This window comes from Haemaphysalis longicornis, unplaced genomic scaffold (genome assembly GCF_048455015.1).
Source record: "Haemaphysalis longicornis isolate Haplotype H1 unplaced genomic scaffold, Haemaphysalis longicornis Haplotype H1 scaffold_3, whole genome shotgun sequence".
NCBI lineage: Eukaryota > Metazoa > Arthropoda > Arachnida > Ixodida > Ixodidae > Haemaphysalis > Haemaphysalis longicornis.
In genome coordinates, this window is record NW_027526335.1 from 89,926,071 (window position 1) to 89,952,016 (window position 25,946).

General features: G+C 46.1%; 1 protein-coding gene across 3 annotated transcripts in view; it reads left to right on the forward strand.

Moving 5' to 3' along the window:
* The window catches only part of Up (Troponin T, skeletal muscle), a 34,720-nt gene extending 13,496 nt beyond the window's left edge, over positions 1 to 21,224 (forward strand). The window contains exons 4-12 of one of the 3 annotated variants that reach the window (XM_077703747.1): positions 403 to 489; positions 2,588 to 2,779; positions 4,445 to 4,666; positions 6,137 to 6,207; positions 7,538 to 7,559; positions 8,987 to 9,067; positions 11,687 to 11,809; positions 14,391 to 14,640; positions 21,030 to 21,224. In XM_077703747.1, coding sequence (XP_077559873.1) covers positions 403 to 489; positions 2,588 to 2,779; positions 4,445 to 4,666; positions 6,137 to 6,207; positions 7,538 to 7,559; positions 8,987 to 9,067; positions 11,687 to 11,809; positions 14,391 to 14,618 — 1,026 coding nt within the window. In that variant the 3' untranslated portion in view covers positions 14,619 to 14,640; positions 21,030 to 21,224. Of the gene's footprint in view, positions 1 to 402; positions 490 to 2,587; positions 2,780 to 4,444; positions 4,667 to 6,136; positions 6,208 to 7,537; positions 7,560 to 8,986; positions 9,068 to 9,256; positions 9,338 to 11,686; positions 11,810 to 14,390; positions 14,645 to 21,029 lie in introns of all 3 variants that reach the window. The other 2 variants (XM_077703746.1, XM_077703745.1) reach the window with 2 other exon arrangements.
* The last annotated feature ends 4,722 nt before the right edge of the window (positions 21,225 to 25,946 follow it).

Sequence of the window (25,946 nt, forward strand, 5' to 3'; positions counted from 1 at the left end):
TTGGTGGAGCTGCGCCGGAGCCGCTTGATAAATATACGTGTGTCACATAATGCGCATACCGTGTGTGTGTCATTGAAGCAGCAGTAAGCATGATAATCACGCTAATCCTAGACAACCAGGAAAGGTAAGAATAACCAGCTGAACCTTTGCTCACGCTACGTATATCCTGGCATAGCCGAGCTATGCCACTGCCAATTTTTTTGTTTTCTTTTTTGCCGACATGCCTACTTCCTACAAATCAATAACGACGATCCCCAAAATGTTCTGGGAAGTCGTGTGAGTCGCTCTTCAAGTTGGTTTCCGGTGAGGTCGTTGGTTAACCGCATGAATGGAGAAAGAAAAACACCTGTTATTCGGTCGAGTCTACGTCAACCGCTTTATCACCCTTCTTTCCGCTCGCAGGCCAAAAGAAAAGCACAACGAGCAGAGCAGGAGGCCAAGTTGATGGAGTTCAAGAAGAAGCAAGAGGAGCAGCGAATCAGGGAAATGGTGAGTGGTACTGTTGAAGGGGCATCGCCGAACCTCGCGAGCAGAGTGCATTCAGAGTCACATAGAATTGACTTTTCCGGTGACTTATGAAACATTCATTTTTGTCCAGCTCAACATAATCTGTTTTGTGCGCGAATTGCAATAATGGTGTAGATGATATTCGACATGTACGAAGGCTGAACACGGCTAAAATTTCGCGAACGCCTTATGTGGCTTTTGTTGACGGAGAACGTAAGACACGTCGAAAAGTTCCTTCTTATTAAAAACAGTAGGATGTAGAATGGAAATTGACACACACATCCTCAAATAAATAAAAAAAAACATTTGGAAGCCCGCAGCACTTGTTTAACATTTTTCTTTAGGGCTCAGCGGACTTAATTTTTTGCAGTGGGAACACTGTAGTTATGTAGGATTAGCTTTTATTCTAAAAAAAAACGTGTTGGATGAAGGAAGCAAAAATATTGAAAACATCACTTCTCAATTCCAGCACCTGAATATCTCTTCAAAGCCTGTAAAGAACGTTTACTGGTGTAAACGATTCGTATATAGACAGTAGAATATGCTAGCTTCTGTGAAATTGGAAGCTTAAGGTGCGTTTGCGTTGACAAATACTGTAATATAGTTACGCTTGGGCTCCGAGCCTTCTGTATACTTGTTTAAAAATCAAAATCCCCTTGATCCAAGACGCTCCACGTGCCTATCCATGGAGTTACGATTCGTATTTCAAAGAAAAGATTTCGATATACCGAAAATTTAAACAAACTCCCGGCCTCCCGCCTCGAAAAGATTTTTTTCCACTTCCTGAACGTTTCCAGTAGAAAATATTTCAGGCAGTTATTATTGTTATTTTCTTGACAATTGTGGGCTTTTTTTTTTCTGAAAGCAGAGCCCAGGTGCCCGAATGCAATCCCGGAAAACATTCCACGAAATTGGAACAGCAGTAAAGCTGGAATAAGAATAGCGCAGGCAAGACGACCGTACACATTTTCTTGCCTTCTCCCGAGAGGAGGCTCAAAAATATCCTGTCCACTTTCAATTCTTATTTACCGTCTTGCTCAAAATTCAGTCACCGGATGCAAAGCAGCAACTCAGCAATGCCATGTGTACGTGCTCGTGGACGGATGTGTGTCGAGACGAACTGGCTGCTGTTCCCTCGCCGCACTTTCGTTTTGCTGGGGCCGCAGCGTAGGTTGCAATTCGTAAACTAGCAACTGCCTCTACAACAGGGTTACGCCAAGGTTTATTGGATATTTTCCCGCTTTCTCCCACACCAGAATCTATGTGCATCGTGAATTCTGCTCGATAATTTCCCTGCTGTTATGATGTTAAGCGTATGAGCCTGTACAGACTACGACGGAGAGCAGCACATGATTTAGCCTCGTTCTTTTCTTACAAGTGGCACCACGGAGAGTCCCATATCCCTTCTCCCTTATTCATTCCTATTAATTTTTTTCCCGAACACTGAAAGTATAGAATTGCTACTGTGAGCGGTTTGTTTGGGAAACTTCAGTAAAAAGGATATACACGTTTTACTATTCTATGGTCCCTGATTGGCCCTTCACTTGTAAGAGGCATAAAAAAAAGTAAAACGTGTGTCCGGCGCGCCGACAAAAAAGTTTTTACCATTGTTGGTAAATATGAAAACGAAAAAAAACAGATAAAGATGGTCTTCAAAACCATGAAAATCCCCGAAAGAGACAACGAACCTCTAAGGAGCATTTACTGTTAGCATTAACTTGTTAACTTTCAATTAATGCAATTTAGCTAATCTAACTGAAGTTCGAATTATTTATTAATATTTAAATTAATATTTGCAGTGTTTATTTTGAATACATTTTTGTTCTTCAAACGTGTCCTCTAGAGCGACTCGTGATTCTGAACGATCTCGTAGGCAAAGGTGAGTAGTCCCGCTTTTTTTCCCCATCTTTTGGCAAGTGTGTAACCCGACGTAATTACTGCGGCCAAGGCTACGAGGCAGAAAGCCAACACACCTGTTTCCTTGCGAGGCTAAAGGGGCACGACTAAGCGAAGCACATCGTATGCCTTGGTCAGCAGGTCTCCTTCGGCAACGCTCTCTGTAATCCCCTCTTTCTCGCAGGAAGAGAAGAAAGCGCGCGAGGCGGAGGCCAAGCGCAAGCGGCTGGAGGAAGCCGAGCGCAAGCGGCAGGCCATGCAGGCAGCCAAGGAGAAGCGGGAAGCCGAGCCCGTCAAGCCCAACTTCGTGATCACCAAGCGCGAAGGGGACGAGATGGGCGGCACCTCTGCGCTCGGCAGCTCCGGCTTCGACAAGGTCAGCCACGCGAGAGCACCGCGGCTCGCTCGGAAACTCGAACGAGCGCGAAGTGTCCGCACGTAGAGTCTTCGCTGCGGTTAAAGATGTAGTTGGGGGGAGTGAAGCTGAGGGAGTGAGGGAGCGAGTGAAGAAACTATCACGCAACTGTTTCATAATTTCGAGAGATGCATGTCATTTAGTGGATGCGGTCAGAATGGAGCGGCTTCTTTCCGGCCTTTCCTTTAATGAACCGCTGCTTGCGTCATACTGTGGACAAGAGACATGAGCAAGTCGTTTGCACGTGAGAGGGCAATGACCTGGCAGCGTTGAGTATAGAAGGTATTGTGAGCGCTTACTTGTGCACCTGTGGACTGCCCCACACCATGCCCGTCCACCGTCCACTGGTGTGGTCAACCTCTCACCTGTCCATACCCATTACAATCGTCATTTCTACATAATCATCATCACAGGTCACTTGGTTGTGGAATCGCGATCTGGACGGTAAAGGACGGAACCGTTCGCTCTGCTGCCTCCCTGAGAGAAGCGTCCTTTCTCCTTACAGAAGTACACGCCTCGAGGGCATAGTAATAACGGCGTCCTGATGCTATCGCAGTCAAACGGGAAAAGCGAAGTGCACACGCGCCAATGAACAAAAGGCAGACATGGATTAATAAAGACTATTAGATACGCACATACAAGTACTGGACGTGTATTCCATACCGATTCAAGGTAATTGGAATGTTTAATGAAGACTTACTTTGGTTCTTAGCAGCAGCGCAAATTAATTCCAGAATAATCAAGGACGCTTTAAGGTTAACGTAGTTGTCTACGAATTTGCGCTGTCAGGAATAAAAAAGGTGACATGAAGGGAATCCCCGTTTGAAGTCGTGTAGCCGCATGTTGATTTTGACGGACGCTGCTCCCTTAGTGCTATTTTTCAATGCTCCAAAGTAAGTCATGACAGCGTGAAGTTCAGCCGTAAAGTATTAGCGCAGCTGTAACCAAATATCATCTAGAAAATGCTGACAAATCAGCGCGGTCACGACAGGCAATCATTGTTCAGTAATGTTACAACATTAACGGCCGCAGCCAGAACATACCGTGACCCGTTACAGAGAGGCGAAGCCGTAAGAATGGGATACCGATGAATCAGGCATGCTGTAGGCTATAAGCTTCGAAAAGCATCTCGCGTCATTTTATTGGCCGCCACGGCAGATGACGTCATTGTTTAGGAACGTTACGACAGTTACGATGACAGCCAAAATCTGGCGTAAGCCTTTACAGAGTGACGTAGCCGTCAGATTATAATACTGATGAATCGGGCGTATTCTGTGCTATAGGCTTAGAAAAGAGCACACCACGTAATTTGCTTGGCAAAAGCTCAGATGAAGTTTTTATTTAGGAACGTTACGAAAATTACAACAGTCAGAACTTTGCGTAAGCAGTAATAGAGTGGAGGAGGAGGAGGAGGAATGCCTTTAATGATGAGCAGAAGTCAGCCTGGCAGCGAACTTGGCTTGCTACTCCACATGAATATGAAAGTGACATAGGCTTTAGACTATAGCGTTACGACCATTGCGTCAACTGTTCGAACCCTATAAGCAAGCCGTTACAGTGTGACGTAGCCACCATGAGTGTGTGATCTAGCGTGCTGATGTTCCCCTGCAATGATGGCCGCCGCAGTTCGCCAACATCATGTACGCCCGCGGAGAGATGGGGAAGACGAAGGAGCAGATGGAAGAGGACAAGAAGGCGATCCTGTCCTTCCGCATAAAGCCGCTCGAGATCGAGGGCCTCACGGTGGAGCAGCTGCGAGAGAAGGCCAAGCAGATGTGGGAGAAGGTGGTCAGCCTCGAGTCCGAGAAGTACGATCTCGAGGAGCGCCAGAAGAGGCAGGACTACGACGTGAGTTGCGCTCCCATCTTCTTCTTTTACTCCCACACTTAGCCTGGTTAGCCTCCGATGATTTGCATGCCGGGCGACGAGTGCTTGGCTATGCGGGAAAGCCACCTGGTCCCACGAGTGCATGCTTCTCCTTTCTCTTTTCATGCTTTCTCAGTTAGGGTTATTCTGTAAAAACGTTATGAAGCCGTTACGGGCAGCTATCGCAGGCTGTAGTGAAGGTAGTGATTTAGCGAAGGTAGTGAAGGTAGTGGCCGACTGTAGTGAATATAGTGAAGGTAGTAGCAGACTGAAGTGAGTAGTGAAGTGTAGTGAAGTAAAGGTAGTAGCAGTGAAGGTAGCAATGAAGGTAGCAATGAAAGTAGCAGTGAAGGTAGTGAAGATAGCAGCAGACTGCAGTGATTTAGATAAATTTTTCGGGTAACATCGAGATGACGGTTAAACGGCAATGAAAGCGCTGCATTTTGCCTTTTGTACCAGATTTGGGAAGCTTTCGAAGCTTCCAGAGAGCATGCATATCGCATCTTAGCATGTACTTCATCAGGCCTCTCAGGTTACAGTGCGTTGATATCGTACGTGCAACGTACCAAAATATTTAGCACTGACATCGACCCCTTCTAGAAAGCAAAATGTAAGTCACCTGAATCCAACTGCAAGCTTTGAATGAATGCTTCAAAAAAAAAAAAAAAAACTGGGGTTGATTTGTTTGTCATAGGAATCGGTAAAAGGCGAAAGGGAAATGTGCAGCGAAATCTGCGGCTGGGCATGATTTGCGGGTCGGGGGCTGTCTTGTGGTTGTGCTTGGCGAGCGACGTCCTGCTGGCTGGTCGCTTCGGCAAAGGTGTATTGACTTCATTTCCCTGACGGATATGACGTCAGTGGAATCTTGGGGTATCCCGGCATAAAACACTTTCGTGTTAAAATATACAACCTGAAAACGAACAACCTGAAGTATAACATACTCTTTAGTACTGAAGGTGACTTCCCAGCAAGAAGACCCTGTGCGCAGGGGTGCACCCTTTACAGACCGCTTGCTTCGTTGTACTGGCGTCACTCCCGTGACGGATATGACGTAAGCGAAATCTTCGTGAATCCCGGAATAATACCTTTTCGTCTTAAAAAGCTCAGAAAGGCACTCTTGCGATATACTCATAATCAGTTCCAGTACTGTCTGACAAAACTTCTAAGTCCTACATTTTACGAAATCTCCCCTCCTTACCCGGAGGGGAGATTTCGTAAATGCAGGGGAGAACGCACGCGTAGGGGAGATTGCACGTAGGGGAGAAAATTTCGTAGGGGAGAATTCACGCAGCACGGCATTGGGCTTGGCCGTGAATTGTTCTCTGCTCTTTGCATACATTCGCCAATAAAAGATTTAGTTTCACCCTATGTTTTTCACTGTAAGCTGTATCTATGTCGAAATATGGCGAGACGGGCATTCACCTGAATTTGAATGTTTCCTTTTCATTGCAGTTGAAAGAACTGGCTGAGCGTCAGAGGCAAATCAACAGGAGTAGGGCGCTGAAGAAGGGTCTCGACCCTGAGTAAGTGCGCTGCGTTTCGACAACGCCATTTTTCATTCACTGGCATTGTTTCTCTTCGTGCGTACTAAAGCAGCCTCGTTCGCCAAAACTACATAATTTTTTCTACTCTAAAGTAGCGAAGCAAGGGGGCCGAAACTCGCATGGCATGTTATTATTACCAGATGAAACACTGGAACCGAATAATGCCCGGATACCTGTCGCTTTACGATACGACTTGCAAAATATGTTGTACGAGCACTTGAAAAATTTCAAAATAGCATGTATATCGCAGCCGTGAAAACCAAAGTTTCCTATAGAAGCCACCGCGCGTGCTCACAAAGCTAGTGCCGTTAAAGCTGCGCCCGCGGTACAGGGCTTGGGCAGGTTTTCTGTTTTTGCTATAACCTTGTACAGTCGCAGACGTGATGATGGGCATAGAAGAATTGCAGACAGTGGGAGAGAGGTTAAATAGATATAACATGTTCGTTTGACCCCCGTTTGCGGAATATTACCTCTGTCACGTGACATAGTTAAAGCGTATAGGACTTGTGCCGAACTTCATATTAAAAGAAACTTTAATCCAACGCATAGGGGTGGGGTTGGACGGAAGTATGGAATGTGATCAAAACGCTTGTTTAATTGAATGAACGCTTTGATTGATTAACCAGATTATGAGGTTTAACGCGTCGACATTACACATGCGATGAAGTGCGCGGTAGTGGAGGGCTCCGGATTAATTTTGACCACCTGGGGACCTTTATCATGCGTCGACATCTCGAAAATTTGAATGCACGCTTTAATACATCCACAACATGGATAGGAAGAAGGCTTTTCCGGGGTATCACGTCCACCATATTTATGCGTTCATCTCAGAGAGGGGTGAAATATAGTACATTTCCCATGGTTAAGTGGTTTTTCCTTCTCAGATGTGGCTGCGTGTGAAAGCGCCGCTCTTTTCACGGTTATGTTCATTCGAAGTTTCCCGCCGTGTGAAATAATGAAAAACATCGCGTACTTAGAAGGGCTTTTTAACAAAACTGTGAAAAAAAAGCTATAAGACGCCAATGCCAAAATTTTCAAAGCGCCCTAATCTAACGTATTGGTAATTCTGTAGAATACGAGGGCGTACTCCCGAACTACGAGATAACCATTAGAGTAAGTCTGAATTCTGTGCGTTTCGAGGCCTTTTTTTTTACTGAAGCTCTCTTATGTCCAGAGCCAAGTGTGGACAGGCAGTTGTCCTTGTGGGCATCTTATATTTTTCTTATCTTCGATCTGGGGCATTTCTTGCACGTTCTTGAATGTGCACATCCGAATACGGGCACTGATGCTCATCCAACTTCTGTTACAGGGCTCTGCAGGGCAAACACCCGGTAAGTCTTGGGAATTTTTACACTGCTTATTGCGTTGGGAGCAATTCAAATTCGGGATCCATAAATACGCCCTGGCAATAGAGATCAATTGAAATTAATTATTTACAGCCAATAATTAGCAATACAAAGCTCAAGCTATTTATCGATATCACCTTGTCCAGTATATTCAGGGTATACTCGCCCATACAAAACGTCTATAATGTCAACCAGTGTAGGATAATGCAGCCGTAGAACCTGTGTAAAATGAACATACGGGGTGCTTGGATATTAAATGAGCGTATTTAAAAACCTATTTCGGAGAAAAAACTGGCTTGATTGCGCTCAAGCTTTACGGGAAGGTGGCATTTCTTGGTATATATATTTTTTCGCATAATCAGAGACACCGAGGCACCCTAGCTTTATTGAGATAAAAAAAAACGTGTTCGTTTAGTGGCGCAGTCTCAGCCGTCCCGGGTCTTTTTACATGTATCCGCAAAGGGAACAAAATCTTCTGGACCGGTTATCTCACTCAGGCGACATGTGGTGTTGAGAGATTGTCAAAAAAAAGAAAAGAAAAGAAATCAGGTGATTCCCGCCATCATTTTATTTTAAACAGAATGAGCCATAAATTGAGGCTCTCACCGGAAATTTGACTGAGAAGGATGGATGCAGTGGTTTCCAAGCAAAAAGTGTTTAATGTCACCACTTTACTGTTGCCACACCTTACTGGATATATATTAGTGCTTGGCGTGCGAGACGCACTTACAGCGCACCTTGAAATTACACCTTGTCTATCATTATCTCAGCAGCACTACATTTTTTTAGCACGTCATTCCTGCTTTTTAGCGGGCTGAACCAGAGGAAGCTATATATATTCTATACGATTCGTTGACCCAGCTGTCGTACCGTTTAAAGACGCATTTATGACCATTGTCCTAAGAGCCCCTTTTCTACATTATCCATGGAAATATATGCAAAGTAGAATGGACAAAACAATAAATATCAGGCTTCTTCTGCATCACGGCAGCTGTAGATATGAGAATCTATACGTGGATGGCCGCGCACTTAAGTGAGCCACCAACAACTTGATAAAAGGGGACGTAAATTTCTCGGCCATTAGTACGACCACCTATGGCGTCAGCTTTTTTGTGGTTATACGTAATCTCCTTTTGATATACCATTCAGTTCATTACCGATTAAAGTAGAGTCCGCCTAATGTTCCTGCGGTTGAATCACATATACTACGCTATACCTAAAATATCTGGTCCAAGCTTACACTCTCGGAGCGAAGTCACTTTAAAGATGCTGTTTCTTCATTTGCTTTCCCCTAAGGATTAACTAAAAGACCGCGAAGTACTCTAACTAAAAAGGCTAATTTGTCGTGGGCAGTGGATGAGTTAAAAAAAGAAAATTTGAATGGCAACCATGCTAAGCACCGTCGCTGTTAGCCCAAGATCCAGGTGTCGAGCAAGTACGAGCGCCGGCTGGACCGACGGTCCTTCTTCGACAAGCGGGAGCTGTACGACGGCGTGAGTAGCGCGCCCATAGCCTCACTCATGGTGTTGTGTTTCTCTCTCTCTCTCTCTCTTCCTCCCTCTCTCTCTCTCTGCTGTCGTATTCCCTCCGTGAACCCACTTCCAACTTGCCCCGCACGGCCCCGCTGTGTCCGCCTCCGTGCTACCTGTGTCTGCACCACGCCCCCGCGCCCTGTGGCGCAGCCCAAGATTCAGGTTGCCAGCAAGTACGAGCGCAGGACGGATCGTCGCACCTTCACCGACAAGCGTGAACTCTTCGCTGGCGTACGTTGGGCGCAGAGGGATCGGGTTCCACCGGTGCCCGTAACACGAGCACGGCCCCTTAGTTTTGGAGGCTCCCAGCAACACTTCGAGAAGTTAACACCTGACCAGAGAAGCTGCACACGGGCTTGGAGTGGCGGAGGTCGCCCGCCTGTCATTATTTTAGATTTGTCGTGAAGCTATAGGCTTGCGGTATGCCGCGTGCAGACGGCAACGAATCCATTAATTGCCATTACACGTTCAACAGGTCACAAAAATACAAAAAAGAGAGTGGTAATCATTGGCCCTTTGATGAAGCACAGGAAATAGCTACGATGAAAATGAATTGGGCTGACAGAATGTTCCGCTTATTAATGTGTGCATTGCGCTGTAAATGATAATTGATGAATCAAAGCGAACAGCTATATCGGGTGTAAACTATTCGTAACCGTGACGTTTTACGGACGAGCTGTAACTTATCTAAGCCTGCGAGACATTGCAAGCGGTAAACACGTTTCGTAACAGCTCAGACAAAAAATTCGTACTATACATAAAATTTTATGTTCAAAAGAGAAAGATTAGTCTTCCGTATGTCCGCTCGTGCTCTCTCTTTTTTTTTAATAACGGTGTTAAGTGAATAATTACACGACATTATACCTCTCCTGAAGTGTAGGCACAGTTATCTTGAACCAAAAACCTAACCTGTATGTACCAACCGCTACTGATTTATTACTGAAAAAGATGACATTCCAGTTTCTCCTTACCAGTCGAAGGGAATACAGAATATCAACGGTTTCATTCCTAATAAGTTCGCCTATTATTGGCGCAGAAGTTTAATGCAATTGAACTCTAAACTTCAGTGAGCGACCTGTGCAGCTTCTCTTTATTATAACTCTTAATTGCCTCGAAGTTCTTAACGTATGATTGGAGACAGTATTAAGCAACTAACTGCCAAGACAGTCTCAAGAAATAATTAATGCAACCCGTACCTTTCCTACTACCGACTAATGCGTTCCGCAAATGAAGTCAGAAAGCCAACAAAGGGGTATGGACTTGCTTTAACATTTCATCTAACCACATACCTAGTAATGTTCTTAACTCCATTCGATGCAATGAAACAATTGCTTGAAAGGCTGCGAACAGCAAATAATCTCTCATTGGCACGCCCCTACTTTAAAAGTCTAGCCTGAAGAACATTGTCCCCATCACTTTCACAATTTGAAGTGACTCACAAGAATAAACTGACAAAGCCTGAAAAAAAATTTGTTCCTACTGAATCGCGGAAGTAATATGAGATCAACCTACTTGTCCAAATGATTCCGTCACTCGACTGAAGCGACAACAATAACAAGAAGTGAGACTTGCGCATCGGTGTCTTACATTGATTCGGCGCCAGCTGCTTTTCCTGAGCATGCTTGTTCTGGAGCGTGTGCCCGAAACTGCATGTTCGGCTGTTGGTACCACCCCAGTTTCCTACAACAGCGTTTGACGTTATGCATGCGCTTATGCGTGAACCCCACGTGTGCTGACCTGGCCTGTCAAACTTCTGGATTGTGTCAACCTTCCTGTAGTACACACTACACGTATTCTCAAAATGCATGCTCTTTTACATAACAGACGTTGACAAGTTTAAGGGTGCACCATCCTTAAGCTCTTGTGATGCCGCCTTCATGACCTTTCAGTCTTGCGGACAGGATTGCGTTACATGCGTTGCATTTTGGCTATCACACCGCGAGTGCAAGGTACGGCGAGTCAGTTGTTGCGAGCTGGCCCCGTAAGAGACCTGTACGAGGTCTTTCACTCTTTTACTTTCCGTCGGTAGGATGAGTGAACTTCCACCGAGAAAAAATTCAAATCTTAAGGTTACTGCCCATTTACACTGTCTAGTGATCGCCGAAAAAGAAGAACGTACTGTACGTAACCTTTCACTGGTTATGCGTTCCAACTTTAAAGCCCCTGAAATCAGCTTGGGAATATTTAAAGAGCAATATAACTTTGGGTGCACAATCGAAGGCATGAAACAAGATATTCTTAAGAACAGTGTACGATACGAAAACAGGATGCTCACGTATTTGTTGCGCAAGCAAAGAAAAAATACCCTGAACGTCGGAGAATCTAGCAAGGTGGAACAAAGTTTGACGTATTTTTTTTTTCCTGTCAGCTCCCACGCAGTCTGTGTAAGTATAGTTCTGATTTTTCAGAAAAACACTGCGTCGAAGTACCAGCGCCGTTTATATGTTGCATGTAGGCCTATTACGTAGATAAGACTACAGCTTCGTTGGCTACAGGAAAGCCCATTTCGCACCGACCAGCAAGGTGGCGGTGGATAAAAAAGCGGCTGTGGCCTAATGGAGTGCTCGCATCCGGACGCAGGGCTTAGAGGCCATGACCGACGCCGAGATGGAGAAGATGTGGGAGGAGAAGATGCTCACCTTCAAGGAGGGCTCCCGCCAGGGTCTGCCCAAGTGGGATCCCGAGAACCCCAAGAACAAGCAGGTACGCTCGGGCATGGCAAAGAAGCGCCGAAAGGAGGTTCTCACATCAACAGTCTAACAGTACAAGGAGACGTGTGAGTGAGCGAGTGACTGATTGACTGAGTGAGTGAGTGAGTGAGTGAGCGAGTGACTGATTGACTGAGTGAGTGAGTGAGTGAGTGAGTGAGTGAGTGAGTGAGTGAGTGAGTGAGTGAGTGAGTGAGTGAGTGAGTGAGTGAGTGAGTGAGTGAGTGAGTGAGTGAGTGAGTGAGTGAGTGAGTGAGTGGGGGAGTAAGTAAGTGAGTGAGAGTGAGCCGGAAGATAAGAGGGACATATTTTATAGCGCAAAAATACGGGAACTTCGAGAAGAATACGGACAAACGCTAGGAAAAATGCTAGAACAATCGTGAATTATTCTCTAAGTTCCCGTCTTTCTGGCGCTAGAAAACATGTCCCATTTATCCCAGTACCAACTTGCCCAAATTTCCGCACAAAAATAACAACTGATTTCTTGTTTCACAAGCAAACTGAATGTAGCTTGCGTGCTTCACCTAGCAGATCTTCGAGTGGTACGCCTCTGGAGGACAGAGCGTACGAATAAGTCCTTCTTTGTTACCTTGCACTCGGGTTAGTATGCTTGAAGCCGAGCATAGTCGCTTTTGTTTAGCTGGGCTGCAATAAGGTTTTCAAAAAAGCTTTTGGAACGTTTTTTCAAGAACTACACTAATAAACGCCCAGTCGTTATTCCAAACAAAGCTTCGCCACAAATGTAGTGCTTAATAACACTTATTCAAGATAATTTAAGTTTGTGGGCCAACGCACCTGGAGAGCCAGCTTAAATTGCACTGAAGTGGAGGGTTATGCAAAAGCCTAAGTCACTTCTTTTAGTTATCATACGCAGCCGTCCCATAGGTGAGAGAGTTCGCGCGTGTCAACTCCATCGCCAACATGATCTTCGCAAAGTAATTTAAAATTTTGCTAGTGTTTAACAGATTTATTTAGTAAATTTTCAGGGCCAAACTTATTTACACGGTAATCGTTTCACTTCGCTGATCCTGGCGGACCTTGAAAGGCAGAAGCCGGTCGAAAGCCGAGATGGCCCGGTCCCCCATCTAGGGGCGGCTGAAGGACCTCGAGGGGAGTAGAGGGAGCGGCTGTCGAGTAAAGGGTCTTTGACTGGATGACGTAGGTCGCGTCATGGTGCTCCATTAGGGACACCACAGCAGGCGACTTCAATAAAGTCTTCACTCACTCACTCACCATAGTTTACCGCTTTACAAACTGCGGGTGTTATTTCCCTTTAGTTCGCCTAAAATGCAGCTTAAGATCAAAGGAAGTCAACCGGCACTAAACGATTGCGCGTGCCTGCAGACAACAGAAGCTACAGCTCTCAGTGCTCGTAAGAACGCTTGCCTTTCTTCTTCAAAATATCACCCTCTTTCGAAGAACTATTCCCCAGCATAAAATGGGAGCATAAAGAACAATAATTTTGTTCTTTTTGTATAAGCTGGATAGCAATTTCGTTTCCCCTTCAAACGCCTTTGAAAAAGATTTTGAGTTGGCGTAGTAAATGTCACTGAATGAAACGAAAGACAGGTGCCTGAAGGGCCCTTTTCAATACTCCGGGATATCTATTTCGCGGTACACAAAGCAACGATGGTAACGCAAGCAATTGAATGATTGTATTCGAGGATGTTCCGAAATGTTGCTTATATTTTAAAAGATAGCGTAACAATATTCTAAAAAAAATTCCGGGAAGCTTGCGACCACGCGCAAGACTTGAATGGAGAAGCTGTTGTAAGTGAGCATTGCCGGCCACATATTTAAGTTCCGGTATTATTTTTTATTTGCATAGTTGCGGTGCTAGTAATCGTCATTATATGCATCGAAAAGGTCGTCATCTTCTTCGCGGCGAGTGGTAGATGCCAACTCATGACCAGCATTGCAGACTTCTCTCTCCGTCATCAACTCGAGGCAGCGGGGGCGGGATCTGCTAGTCGTCTCGGGAGAGATGGGCATACTTGTAGCCATGTCTCCAATTACCCATAATCGCTTCTTGAGAATGCGGCCGCCGCGGTGACCTCTCCAAAGCGGGTTTTCTTTACAGCTTTAGCATTAGCAGTGGAGTTCTTTTTGTTGTTGTTGCGAAGGCCACTGCATGCGCCGGAGACTCAGATGTCGTCGTGAGGAACACACTCACACCCGTTGGCCTTTTTCTCGCTGGTCTGGGTGTTTGCCAGTTTTTTTTTTTTTTTTTGCTAAAGCCACTGCGCGTGCCGATGACGCTCGGCGGTCGCCGCTGGGCACGCGCTTACTGAGTGCTCTGCCTTTTCTTGGCACTTTCCCATGCAACGGCGAACTTGCGGGTAGTAACAGCTCCTCTGTTAAAAGCAGAGACATAACATAACACGGATGTTTTTACGGTTTAAGGATTCTTGAAAACAAGAACGAAGAACACGGTTTTGTAGGCATGGTAAAGATCACGAGAAAAGGGATAGACAGCATTACACAGCGTGGCAAGTGGGTGGGCAACTAGTAGAAAAAGTAATGCCTCCGAGATGGACGTGTTTTGCAGCAGTAATACAATGTCACTCGTCGCACAGGTGAGCCACATCCGTCGCGTGGACGAGGATGAGGAGGACGAGATCGAGCCCGTGTTCGAGCCACCCAAGATCGAGCCGCCCAAGCCCGCTCCCCCGGCGCCCAAGCCCGCTCCTGTGCAGCAGAAGCAGGAGGAGGAAGAAGAGGAGGAAGAGGAAGAGGAAGAAGAGGAGGAAGAGGACGAGGAGGAAGAAGAGGAGGAGGAAGAGGAAGAGGAGGAGGAGGAATAAGCCACCGTCTCCCCCAGGACCGGTGAGTGAGTGAGATCATTCGTTTCATTTCAAGGGCTGAGGGAAGGTTTGTAGGGCTTCGACTGAAATGCTAAGTAAATGCAGTTAGGATAACAAGTGCATAGATAAAATCGCACAGAAAATCTTCTACTTCGTCGATGACGCTAGCTGTAATATACGCAAGCGTGCTCCAAATAGACAGGATTAACTTGGAAGATGGCTTAAACCAAACACCGGAATGATGCATGCTATCACTTTAAAACGAAGACGTCAATCAATCAATCAATCAATCAATCAATCAATAAATAAATAAATAAATAAATAAATAAATAAATAAATAAATAAATAAATAAATAAATAAATAAATAAATAAATAAATAAATAAATAAATAAATAAATAAATCAAACGGCTGTTGCAAAGAGCAGATGGCCTTCCTTGACAACATCGATGTAGTGGAGGATGACTTTTGCTAAAATAAATGCCAATACCATTCTACCAGAGCAGCGGATTTGTAGAGTGCCGGGCTGAGACGGCAAAACTTTGACAGTCTTTGAACGTTCCCAGAACAACAGGAGACTAACTGCCAGGAATGCTACGCGCGAAGGTTTCTGCGTCTGTGTTGCCTTCACCGAACTTGCGAAAGTCCGCGAAACCTTGCAGTGATCGGCTTTGCAGGTGAATACCAAAGTTGACTTCACACCACGGCATTTTTATCCGATGGCTCAGCATACGTGCCGAAAACAGCACGAAAGAAATTTTCAATTCACAGCCTCCTGAGCACTTCGCAACCCAGGAGTGACTGTTGAACCGTGCCTAACCTAATGAAACTCCGAGTAAAGTAAGTGAGCGTGTGTTCGGTATTCATAAAAAGAGAACTACTTCAAGAAATCAGTGCCCTTCTATTCTGTGAAGATGGTAGCCCTGCGAAGCTGGACGCCGTGGACAGTGTTCAGGAAATAAACCACGTTTGTTTGTAATTTGTTATTGAGCATACTTCCTAGCCATTTAGCTTAATGAAACTTCGAACGACTCGAGCTTTATTTTAGTAAACAAACATGGAACTCTGTTTTCCTCGCGCATCTTACGCATCTTGCTGTCTATGTGACGCACAACTCAATCCGCTCGACCAGTGAAGACACGAAACAGGTCGCATTGGACTGTTTATCGTCCACTTGTAAGCCTCCCGCCAGCACAACAAACATGTCATCAGTGAGGGCATGAAACCTATAGCTTCGCGTGAATGGCCCCTTCCTCCCTCCACTCCCTCCATGGACGCATAAACCGACAACCGCTTGTGGACGGGGGCTTAAACCTGAAAGACACCGGTAAAAAACAGCTGTGAAGAAGCGGTCGGCGGTGACGAAAAGGATCACCGGAGTGGCGCAGAGTACAGTGTCTACCAGAATGAAAACGAAGGGGGGGGGGGGGGTAAACACCTACTACTTCGCAGTAGAAATGCTTGTCTAGGTAGCCATAGTAGGGCGCGTGCCAAGCCACGTCAGCAGTGAAAATTGCGAGACAGCGACACGAAAACTACGAATAATATCCTGCTAGCTAGTTCCTATGGTCACGTCATCTAAGGCACGGGTGTTTTCAGCGTCTTATCATCACGTTTTAAACTGTGGCGCGTCTCAGCGACCAAAACAGACAAATATTAAGTTCTCCGAAGTTAGGGAGAACGGCAGAGGAGTACTTATGAGCGTGTACCAACGCACACTGCAAAGCGACAGAACAAAGGCTTAACATTCGAACTGAGTACCTTCAGCAGGACGAAGGGCTCTGCTCTTGAAACAGTACTGCAGCTGGCGTAACAATTGAGCACAATCCGAATATTGATTTCCTTGACTAAAGGCACATGATTGAAGAAATAATGACGCACCCGAAGTTAAATCACCCAGAAATCCTCCGGACCAATAACGTTTGCTTTTCTTCACACTTATATCCTCCATCATGTTCTCAAGCTTAAAATGAACGAATGAAACGCGCGGGTAAAACACTTCTCAACTTGAGTATAAACAAGAGGCGGAAGAGTGGTTCTTCAGGAGGCTCCGGTTCAGTAATAACGAGCGCGGTCCTTCACTTTGGCGCTGTTCAGGCTACCCGAAGCACTCCTTCCCCTCTCTCCCCTCGCGCCCTCCGAGTGAGACGAATGCGCGAAAAAGAAAAGTTTGGCTCGTCTATTTTTTTAATTTCTGCTGAGTGGCCGGCAATTTTATCACCCCCCTCTCGAAAGGCAAACCCACCCAAGGCGAAAAGGGGAAAATTAGCTCTTACGGGACGATTTAATTATAGAGGGTGCCCGCCCGAGGCAACTCGACGCCTACCGGCGCTCATTGCGCCTCTGCGGAGCAATAAGGTCTAATGAACGCTAAACAGGCGCTGTCAAAACTTTAAACGCACGCGCTCGAGCTGCCGGCCGGTCGGGGCGATATATACCGGGCAGTTCCAGCTAATTGAGAAAGCCTTAGTCTCACGCGGGGGACGCAGAAGTGGGCGGGGAAGAAGAAGAAAGAACGCAGGGGCCAGCCCCAAGGCGTGAATCCGGAGCCTCCCTAACCGACGCCACTTTCATTATTAGCGAAGGCACCGTTATCTTCCCCGCAAATTTTTCGTCTGGCGTTAGGGTAAGGCCTATGGCGGAGCCATATCTTGAGTTTGGCGCTAAACGTTTCACAAAGAAAATTTGCGGCGAGCTATCGATAAACGCACTGACCTTCAGTCTCAGGGTCCTCGATTGCTCTGAAAACATTGGGCTCGCGACATAGGTTCTTGGTAAAAAATCCGCAAGACAAGCGAGAATTTAATAATCAGACAGTGCGTTATTAGTATATGTCTTTTCTCGCTACTTTATATTGGATTACCGACGCGTCCTACTTTACTCCGTGGAGTTACTCACTTACCAAAGAATTACAGAAAGAGCTTTACGACAAAGGACTCACTAAAATTTATTGGTTTAAATGCATAATGGTAGCTCTCTTTGGGAGGTTGCTAATATGGCTCGAGTTATATTTGTATTCGAAACGATCGTTTCGAATACAATGAGTTTGCTTGTTGGGAGTAGCAGTGCTTTGAAATAATAGGCATCCCGAGCACCAGTACAGGCTCGGAAGGAGCACGTCTGCAAAACGCTAGTGCTCCACCACAAAAAGTGACGCTTTCAAACTGCGAATAAAGGCATGTATTATGTCTAATACAGAAGCTGTTCAATAATTAATAACGGCTTCAAGAGTACTTATTGTAACGAGCCCTGGTGCAATACATATATCACAGTAGCCGGAATAGAGCGATACTCATGGCTATTATCGGTATCCATATACGCACAGTAGCTTTTTCATATAGATGTTGCGCCACTGAAAATCGCTCTATCTAAGTACGCCAATTTGAAACCGCGACCTTCTCGACTTCAGAGTAACGTAGACGGCACATTGCGGCCTTTTCTTCACTTTGACCTGGTTTTCTAACCTAGGTACGATGACTGTTAAGCTTTAAAAAGTGACGAAACTCCACGGGACGGGCGCGTTCACAGCTTGAAAGGCAGCGCACTTTGCCTTATTTCTAACGCTGTGCTGAAACCTGTCAGCGAGCTCTGAGTATCGGAAATGAAACGCTATTCTTTGAATGCAACGTGCTTTTTAAAGAGCCAACTGTCAACAGCTTACTATGTGGGGTGCTTTGGTGTGGGAAGGTACGTAATCATAAAGAGACACTTTTTTTTCAATCATCTCCTGCCATAATAATGCAATCACGCCTACCCAAGCGGCCGGGCTCTAAGCTGGATACGAAATTTTCTGAATGCTCCGCCAATTTGAATTCATGGATATCACCCAGGCTGCTAGTTTCTTCATGCATACTACCTTGACCGCGGGGTACCTCAGGGATCCATACTTTCCCCCATCGTGTTTAAGCGTACCATATTGACGGTAGCTCGAAATCTCGAATGGGACTCTGCTGCGCGCTTCACAATATATGCAGACGACGTAACCATATGGACTGAATCCGCCGACTTTTCATGCCCCGAAAACATGCAGACCGAACTCCAAGCCAGATCAGATTGCCGTGGATGCTTCTTGGCCAATCTTAGTTTCGGAATGGCCCCTGAAAAAAACGAATTCTTACCCGTACTTGGCCACAAACCCCCGCACTCCACACTATTATCTTCCAACTCTTCTTCTCGCCGGTACCTCTATAACTGCTAGTGTTTAACCCATATGATTACTCGGAATCTCATGCAGGCACAAAATATCCCGTCAGTATGGCTACAACTACTGAAAGCTAAATGGAAAACAATTTAACATGCCACACATCGCCATTCGAACAGATTTGGGGGAGCAAGCCAGAAGGCAACTAAAACTTAAGCACACCCTGTCGGCATCGGTACCATAACTTACGTAGCCCAATCCTACGACATTAACAAAATGCACACGAGAACACTTCTACATCTGCGCAGAGTCACCCTCCGCACCATCAGTGGCATACCAAAACACACTCGTTCGGAAAACCTACAAACTGCTGTTGCTCTCCCCGCTCCGCCCCCCCACCCTCAAAAATATCATTCAGGTGCAAGTACATCAATCCCTTCACAAATGATCATTAACTCATCAAGGTGTCTCCATCATCACCTGAGGCAATCTCAAGACACTACAATCCACGACATCCCATTGCCTCTGGCTCCTTGGAGCCACCCTTCTGTCACGGACGCCACGGCCGCCCATCCCGTCCCGCGTAACGCCCACCCCGTCAACGCCGCCCGCATCAACGCCCCCTGCAACAGTAAACGCCCCACGAAATCGACATTAACACCGACGTACCCATTGCTGCTCCACTAGCTTGCACCTCATGGACTTCATCTGACCTCCCATCCTTTATCAGATCTCCATCCTGAAATCTAGCAGCATTCATTTCGCATCGACTGATCACCTGGACACGAGGAATCATCACCGGGGAACCAGACAGCCCAGTTGGCTGCACGGGGTGTATAACCTCTAGGCTGCTACCCGACTCGGCTCTTCCGTCTCCTGTGACATTACCGGCAGCCATACAGCTTCTACGGTAGCAAAAAAAATAAAAATACTGCGCCAAAACCCTCACTTCTACCGGCTTTTAAATGCAGAGCATTTCAGTAACTCACGATGTCACCCGCGTTGACGTCCGTCGTAGTCCGCACCGTCGTTATCCGCACCCCTCCCCCTACACTATATAAAAAAATACTATCCGGCGCCTGGTTTCGATCCCTCGACCCTGCGGGCGGAACGCAATGTACATGGTGATCTACCCACTGCGCCACAAAGCCGACATAGAATGGGAAGCTACGAACGCGCCTTATATCCTTGACTCATTCAAACTACGTCAAGAAGCTGCTGATACAACGCAACGCATTCACTACCACCAACTCCCCAAACACTAAACGTTAACGCAATACACCCACCCCCTATGCGACGCATTTACTCGAGTCTCCCTCGCGGGGAGATGGGCCCAATTTTTTTATCCGCTCTGCCTCCGCTCCCAAGATCAGCCGAAATTCTCATAAGAAATATTTTTTGCCAATGCTAGCAAAATGCTAGCAAACCCAGAGAATTTCAGCAAATGTTGCACCAATCTACGCCGCCTCGATGTCCCATCTGCAACTCCCTCATACCCGTCACTCTGAACCTTCAAGCCTCCTCCAAATACATTCTCTTTATATACACTGGAACTCTCCATCTGGCTTTAATTCTACATTTTTCTCTAAAAAGCGCTCTATCGCCAGCGGCTTAGAGCCGTGAACCAGCTCTCCTTACACCACCCGACCTCTCCCGCCTTCTCAAGGAGCCCACCTGTTTGTTTGAGCTGTGCTCCTTCAAGATGTCCCAAGCCACAAACCACCCACCTTCTCCTCCTACTTCCCCACTTGACGTAGAGTCTTCACTAAAGGCTCTCTCTCTCTCTCTCTCTCTCTCTCTCTCTCTCTCTCTCTCTCATTTTATGTCAACGTTTAACCGCTTAGGAGGACTGGCCAAGGGCGATGAGCCTCGTTCAAGCAAGCAAACATATCGAAGAGAATAGAACATGGCTGACGGTTTGGGCCTCGTTATTGATCTTTCAAACTGGTCTACGTTAACAAAAGGGTATTTACTGTTATCCGAGACAACACTGTCCAATGCGACTACGCAAGAAGAAAGTTGGGGCACGTATATCACCGCTGAAAGGCTTAACAGCATCACAATGTCGCTGTTACATTAGCGCAAAATACACTCTATTTCAGCATAACTGGTTTGGATTATCTTTCGCATCCTGTCAATTATAGCGAAAGGTATGGTTTAGGCTTCAGACGATCACGAATCCCAATGGCTTGCCATTAATGCTAAAAGGGCATCGATTTGTTAATTTCGTGCGTTTTTTACAAGAGTTGCTTTCTTCCTTCTTGATTGCAGCTCTCACACCTTTCCCGTGGCATCGCCAAGACCGTCAGCAAAATCTCCTACTTCAAGGCAAGCGAAAACGAAGGAATCAAGGCGAAGGAATGGAACGAAAAGCGCAGCAGAGCAACCGAAGATAACGTGACGGTGATCTTCCGAGCGCTTTACCGCCAACTAATAAAGTTCCTCTACACCTTTCGATATTGAAAATTATGTCTCCAGTTCCGTCCGTCCCTATTGGGCAGGATGAAGAGCCGTAAAAACGCTGACTCCTTTACGCAGGGCCCACTTGGCTGTTGTTGCCCTTTAGGATGAGAGAAAAAAAAAAAGGTTTTCAAAATTTTCTCTTCTCTTTATGGACGTTCGAGCTGCCCATCTTTGTTGAGAAAAAGATTGAAGGCATGCTTCGTTGTTTCTGTTTTCACCTAAATGTGTTTACTTCTGTTCAAACAAGCAATTGCCGTAAAAAATACAAAAAAAAGAAACCGAGAGACTCCCGCAACAAAATAAACTTTGTTTCACAAATACTTTTTCGTGTTGCTTTTTTCACCTGCTTCGAAATAGTCTATTGGCCCGAAAATTTGAAGACATCTGACGGGTAGAAACTGCAGCTGTAGGCATTCATTTTCGTAAAATGTGAGAACCTACACTTACTGGGGCCTCTTCTTTAATAGACATATCGAGCAGTATTCGGCGGCGTCTTGCTGCGGTGCAACTAGCTGCAAAACTGAGTAAAAATGTTTTAGCAGCGAAGATAAAAAGACAGTTGTTTTCAGTTTTTGACAAGGTGATATTAGCTTTTATGAAGCAACTTAAAGGAGCCATGAAGACAAAATACAAGTTGGGTTTATTAGAAAGACTGCTTAATCCCGATAACAATGATACCAATATCATCGCAATCTTCGAACAAATAACGGAGATATTAAAGAAAACGTGTGAAGCAGTCGCGACCCCCTAGCCAATTTCCCGCAACTTTTCTATGACGTCACGGAACCTTGTTTGTGCAATTGGCGGCCGCCTAACTCACCTGTCGCGACGACACATGACTGGACGTCTGTAATGGGGCCTCTTATTCCATTTGATGGCATCACTTGAATGCTAATGTGCAGTTAACGCACTGAAAATTATGTTTTATTGTTGGCCCGTATGACGTCATTCTTGCTCATAACACGTCACTGTGGCGCGAAATTTGAATGTTTTTAGATAATTCTTGCTTTTTTTTCGATAAAAAAAAACATTTTTTGTGGCTGTAACGGAGCTGAGTGATATACTGAATCCTAGTTCTTTCGAATTAAACGAAGTTGTATTTTCTCTTCATGGCTCCTTTAAGGCATCCGGCGTTCGTTTTACTCTTACGATCTTAGCGAGTTTTATACCTATGGGCATAATCGTTGACATGAACGTTAGATAAGGTAATACGTTTCGCGTGATACCGGCATATAATACGACGTCTTTGCCCGCCGCTTCTTATATATGAACGTTCACCTTCGTTATATACCAGTTTTGAATGGTTACGGACTTCAAAGAAAAACGTGATCTGCAAGACAGCGGTACTCACACGTGAGACCTCCGATGAGAATGGTTTCGTTAGACGTTTGCGAACAAAAGCAGTTATTTTCCGCGGAGCATAGAGGTATTTTAGACGCATGACAATGCACGAGGTATTGCTCTTTTTATTTTTTGTCGAGGAACACAACGCCACCGGACGTCGCAGTAGTGCTTGACGCACAAACCCCGTGATGCGTAATCCAAGGAAGCTTAGTGGGGATTTATTACAGCGCGAGAACAACGCTTCATCACTTACTCAGACTAACTTTTTTTAGGTGAACTTGAAGACTGAGCATGTCTTCAAGTCAGCGACAAACAGTTGATGATCTACATGCCAAGTATAACAAAAAACGCTAACTAAGCTTTGTAGCAGCAACAAGGAGTTAGAGTAGCTTTCATAAGAAAATTTTATACATAACTCGTAGTCATGAATGGTGAAAAAAGAAGAATTCCTTGCCTAAATTAGGAAACACGATTTACACTTGTTTGAGCTGCATTAAGAAAACAAAAAAGAACTACGGGTACTCTGAAGAACTTCTAGCTTCTTTTTAGCATAAATGTATTGGTTAGGCATCCGAATTCCCGTACAATTCATCGCAAGTTCCAAATCCACCGAAGACATAGAAGATAAAGCTTCATGGGTTCTGGCGCTTCACGCAATTTAATATAGTTTTGAAACCGATTGTGTTAGCCATACATTCAACATCATTTATTACCCGAGCGTTGCGGCTGGCACGGAAAGAAATGTTCGCCTGTCTTCGAGCTGGAGCCAAGATTTTGGTCCGCGCGACTAAGGGATCACAAAGATAGGCAAGGGAGTGATGCAAATTGTGCCTGAAGGAATTCACAACAGTACCTCGAAAAAAAAAGAAAAAGAAAAACAGAAGAGGAGTGCGTAGGAGATTAGAGGTTTACCTCCATTGCGTCGGAAGAGCAACAAACCGCGTTTTAGAAGCAACCGGTGCACCTGCGTGTCTTTCTGAGAGAAGGTTGCGACATGGAGTGCATGTAAGGACGATTGCAGAATGTAACCAGTGTCGTGCACCCACGCAGACGCTGGCGAGTGTGAGGCTTTTACGGTGCGCCTCGGGGATTTCGTCGCCTCCACAAAGCCCCGGATGCTGCAGGGTCCCGTTGTGAAAGGCGCAGTTGCCTGAGATCTGGAAGCCCTGTTTTCGAACATGCGAGAACTTGGCTCTGTGCAAACACGCCGCTGTCGGGTCGAGACTCGGAAGCGGGCGAGTGCTTAGATGGCGAGGAAGCCACCGGTGGTTTTGTCAAGCCTCAGAGCTTCCCGACAAACGAAAGATTAAGAAATGTATACCGAGGAAGGAGAGCGTTTAGCCGGATGAAAAATTCGACCAAAGTAGCAGCGCGTTCGGCTGCATAAAAAACGAATCCAACGAGCTGTGGGTATACGCTTTAGGGAGTTTCTGCCCTGTAGTTTCCTCAACAACTGTCTGCATTGAACATTTATTTCGGTTATTTATTTCTACTCCGGCAGGCTTCACTATAACTTTTCGTCACTCTCTGCATGACGGTTCTGGATCAGACACTGCCGCTTCTCCCAACCTAAGAAGCTATCGTTTGCTTAATATTTGTTTGTTTGTGCCAACGGACTTCAACTCTAACCCCAAATACCAATCCTACATATGAGCAGTGGGTGGAGCAGCTGACCAGCTCCGAGCTCTCGGACCAGCGCCGAAGCTCCGAGCTCTCGGACCAGCGCCGACTGGTGGAACGGGCCCGGACGGCCAGCCAGCTCCAAGGCATCTTGGAATAAGGATGCCTCTCACTGGGTGGAGGCCCTAAGAACATCCTCCTGCTCATTACTAAAATAAATGTTTGTCTCTCTCTCTCTCAGCTTTGGCAACGATGACGACGGACAGAAAAAATTCCGGCAAGGTTACACTAAGCAGCGAAGCAGTGCTGGGTACAAAAACACTGCTTACTTTTCTTGCGGAAACAGGGCTAGAAGAGGTTCTGTGAAGTCTATGAGCATGTACAATTTGTATATGTGTGCATTTCTCCTCTTACTCCCCTTTCTTTCTTTTCTTTTCTTTTTCTCTCTATTTTTCGCTTTCACCTCACTGTATTCACCCCATCTGGAGTAGCAAACTCGTTAGCAACCGTTAGTGGGGCTGACCTCTTCAGCTTTCATTAAAGGCGTTCTCTCACTCTCTCTCTCTCTCTCTGCACAAGATTCATTTTACAACGGATTTCTTTAAGGGATAGTGTACGGAGACAATGGCGGCGCATTTGAACGCGTCGCCGAAACAACCCTACGCCTCAGCAGCTTCGCATGTAGCGCCCCATTCGCCTTGAGCAAAGAACCGAGTCCGTGGTGGGGAAATGTGCGCTGCATCATAGTGGTTACGCGGGCAATTCAAAATTTCCGAGAGAGAGAGAGAGAGAGAGAGAGAGAGAGAGAGAGAGAGAGAGAGAGAGAGAGAGAGCTTTATTTGCCTTCCTATAAAGGCTTCTGCGTTGCTGGGTTGGAGCAGCTGTTAACAGCCGCCCGAAGAACTACCTCAACGTGTTGGAAAAGGGCCTCCCAATGATCCTGTGAAGCTTAATGAGGAGGTGGTAAAGTGTCGGACTGAGGTTGGGTACCGGGCACTGCTTTTCATGAGCTTGCGGAGAGCGAGCAGGAACTGTTTTGGGGGACCTCTGTGGGATCGAACCACTCCGCCCACGTGCCACGAGGAGGGGAAAGGGAGTCTGCGTATAAGTGGCAATTAGCGCAGCAGAATCGCAGCAAGTGAGGGGTATAAAGCTGCTCGCGTAACGCAGAGAATCCAACCATTGGGTTTTCTCACTTCAGATGGCAACAAGAAGGCTGCCACAAAGATCTTCAACGCACTCGCGTAAGGAGGGGCAATTCGGAAACTACAAATAAGGGCCGCATCCACGAAAATGCACTTGGAAGGAGACCTGCGGCTGGGCCAGGCTGCGTGGGGCGTCGCCGTTGCATTTATTGGGGAAGCGCACGGCCGAGGAGAGAGGCGGCTGGCCCAAACAATGTGGAGCGGCGCTGTGGCGATGCCCGGACAAGTGCGGAGGGTATTTAAACGCAGGTGGGGTTTGTATTCAATAAGAAGGGCACTCGTCCAACCATGCGGAATGGTGTTGTTTAGTGCACCGAATGTGGTTTGTTTTTGTCAGATAAAAGATGTCATGGTTCACTTACGGGACGGAAAATCGTCAATACACGCGGATATATACCAGCGATGTGCGCCACCACTTGGTGCATAAAGGTGCGCAGCTTGCCAGAATATCCTTTTCCCTTTCCGGATCTGTCTAGACATCCGCCCATCCTCCCAATCTCCCATCCCCCCATTCGTCCGTCCATCCATCCATCCATCCATCCATCCATCCATCCAT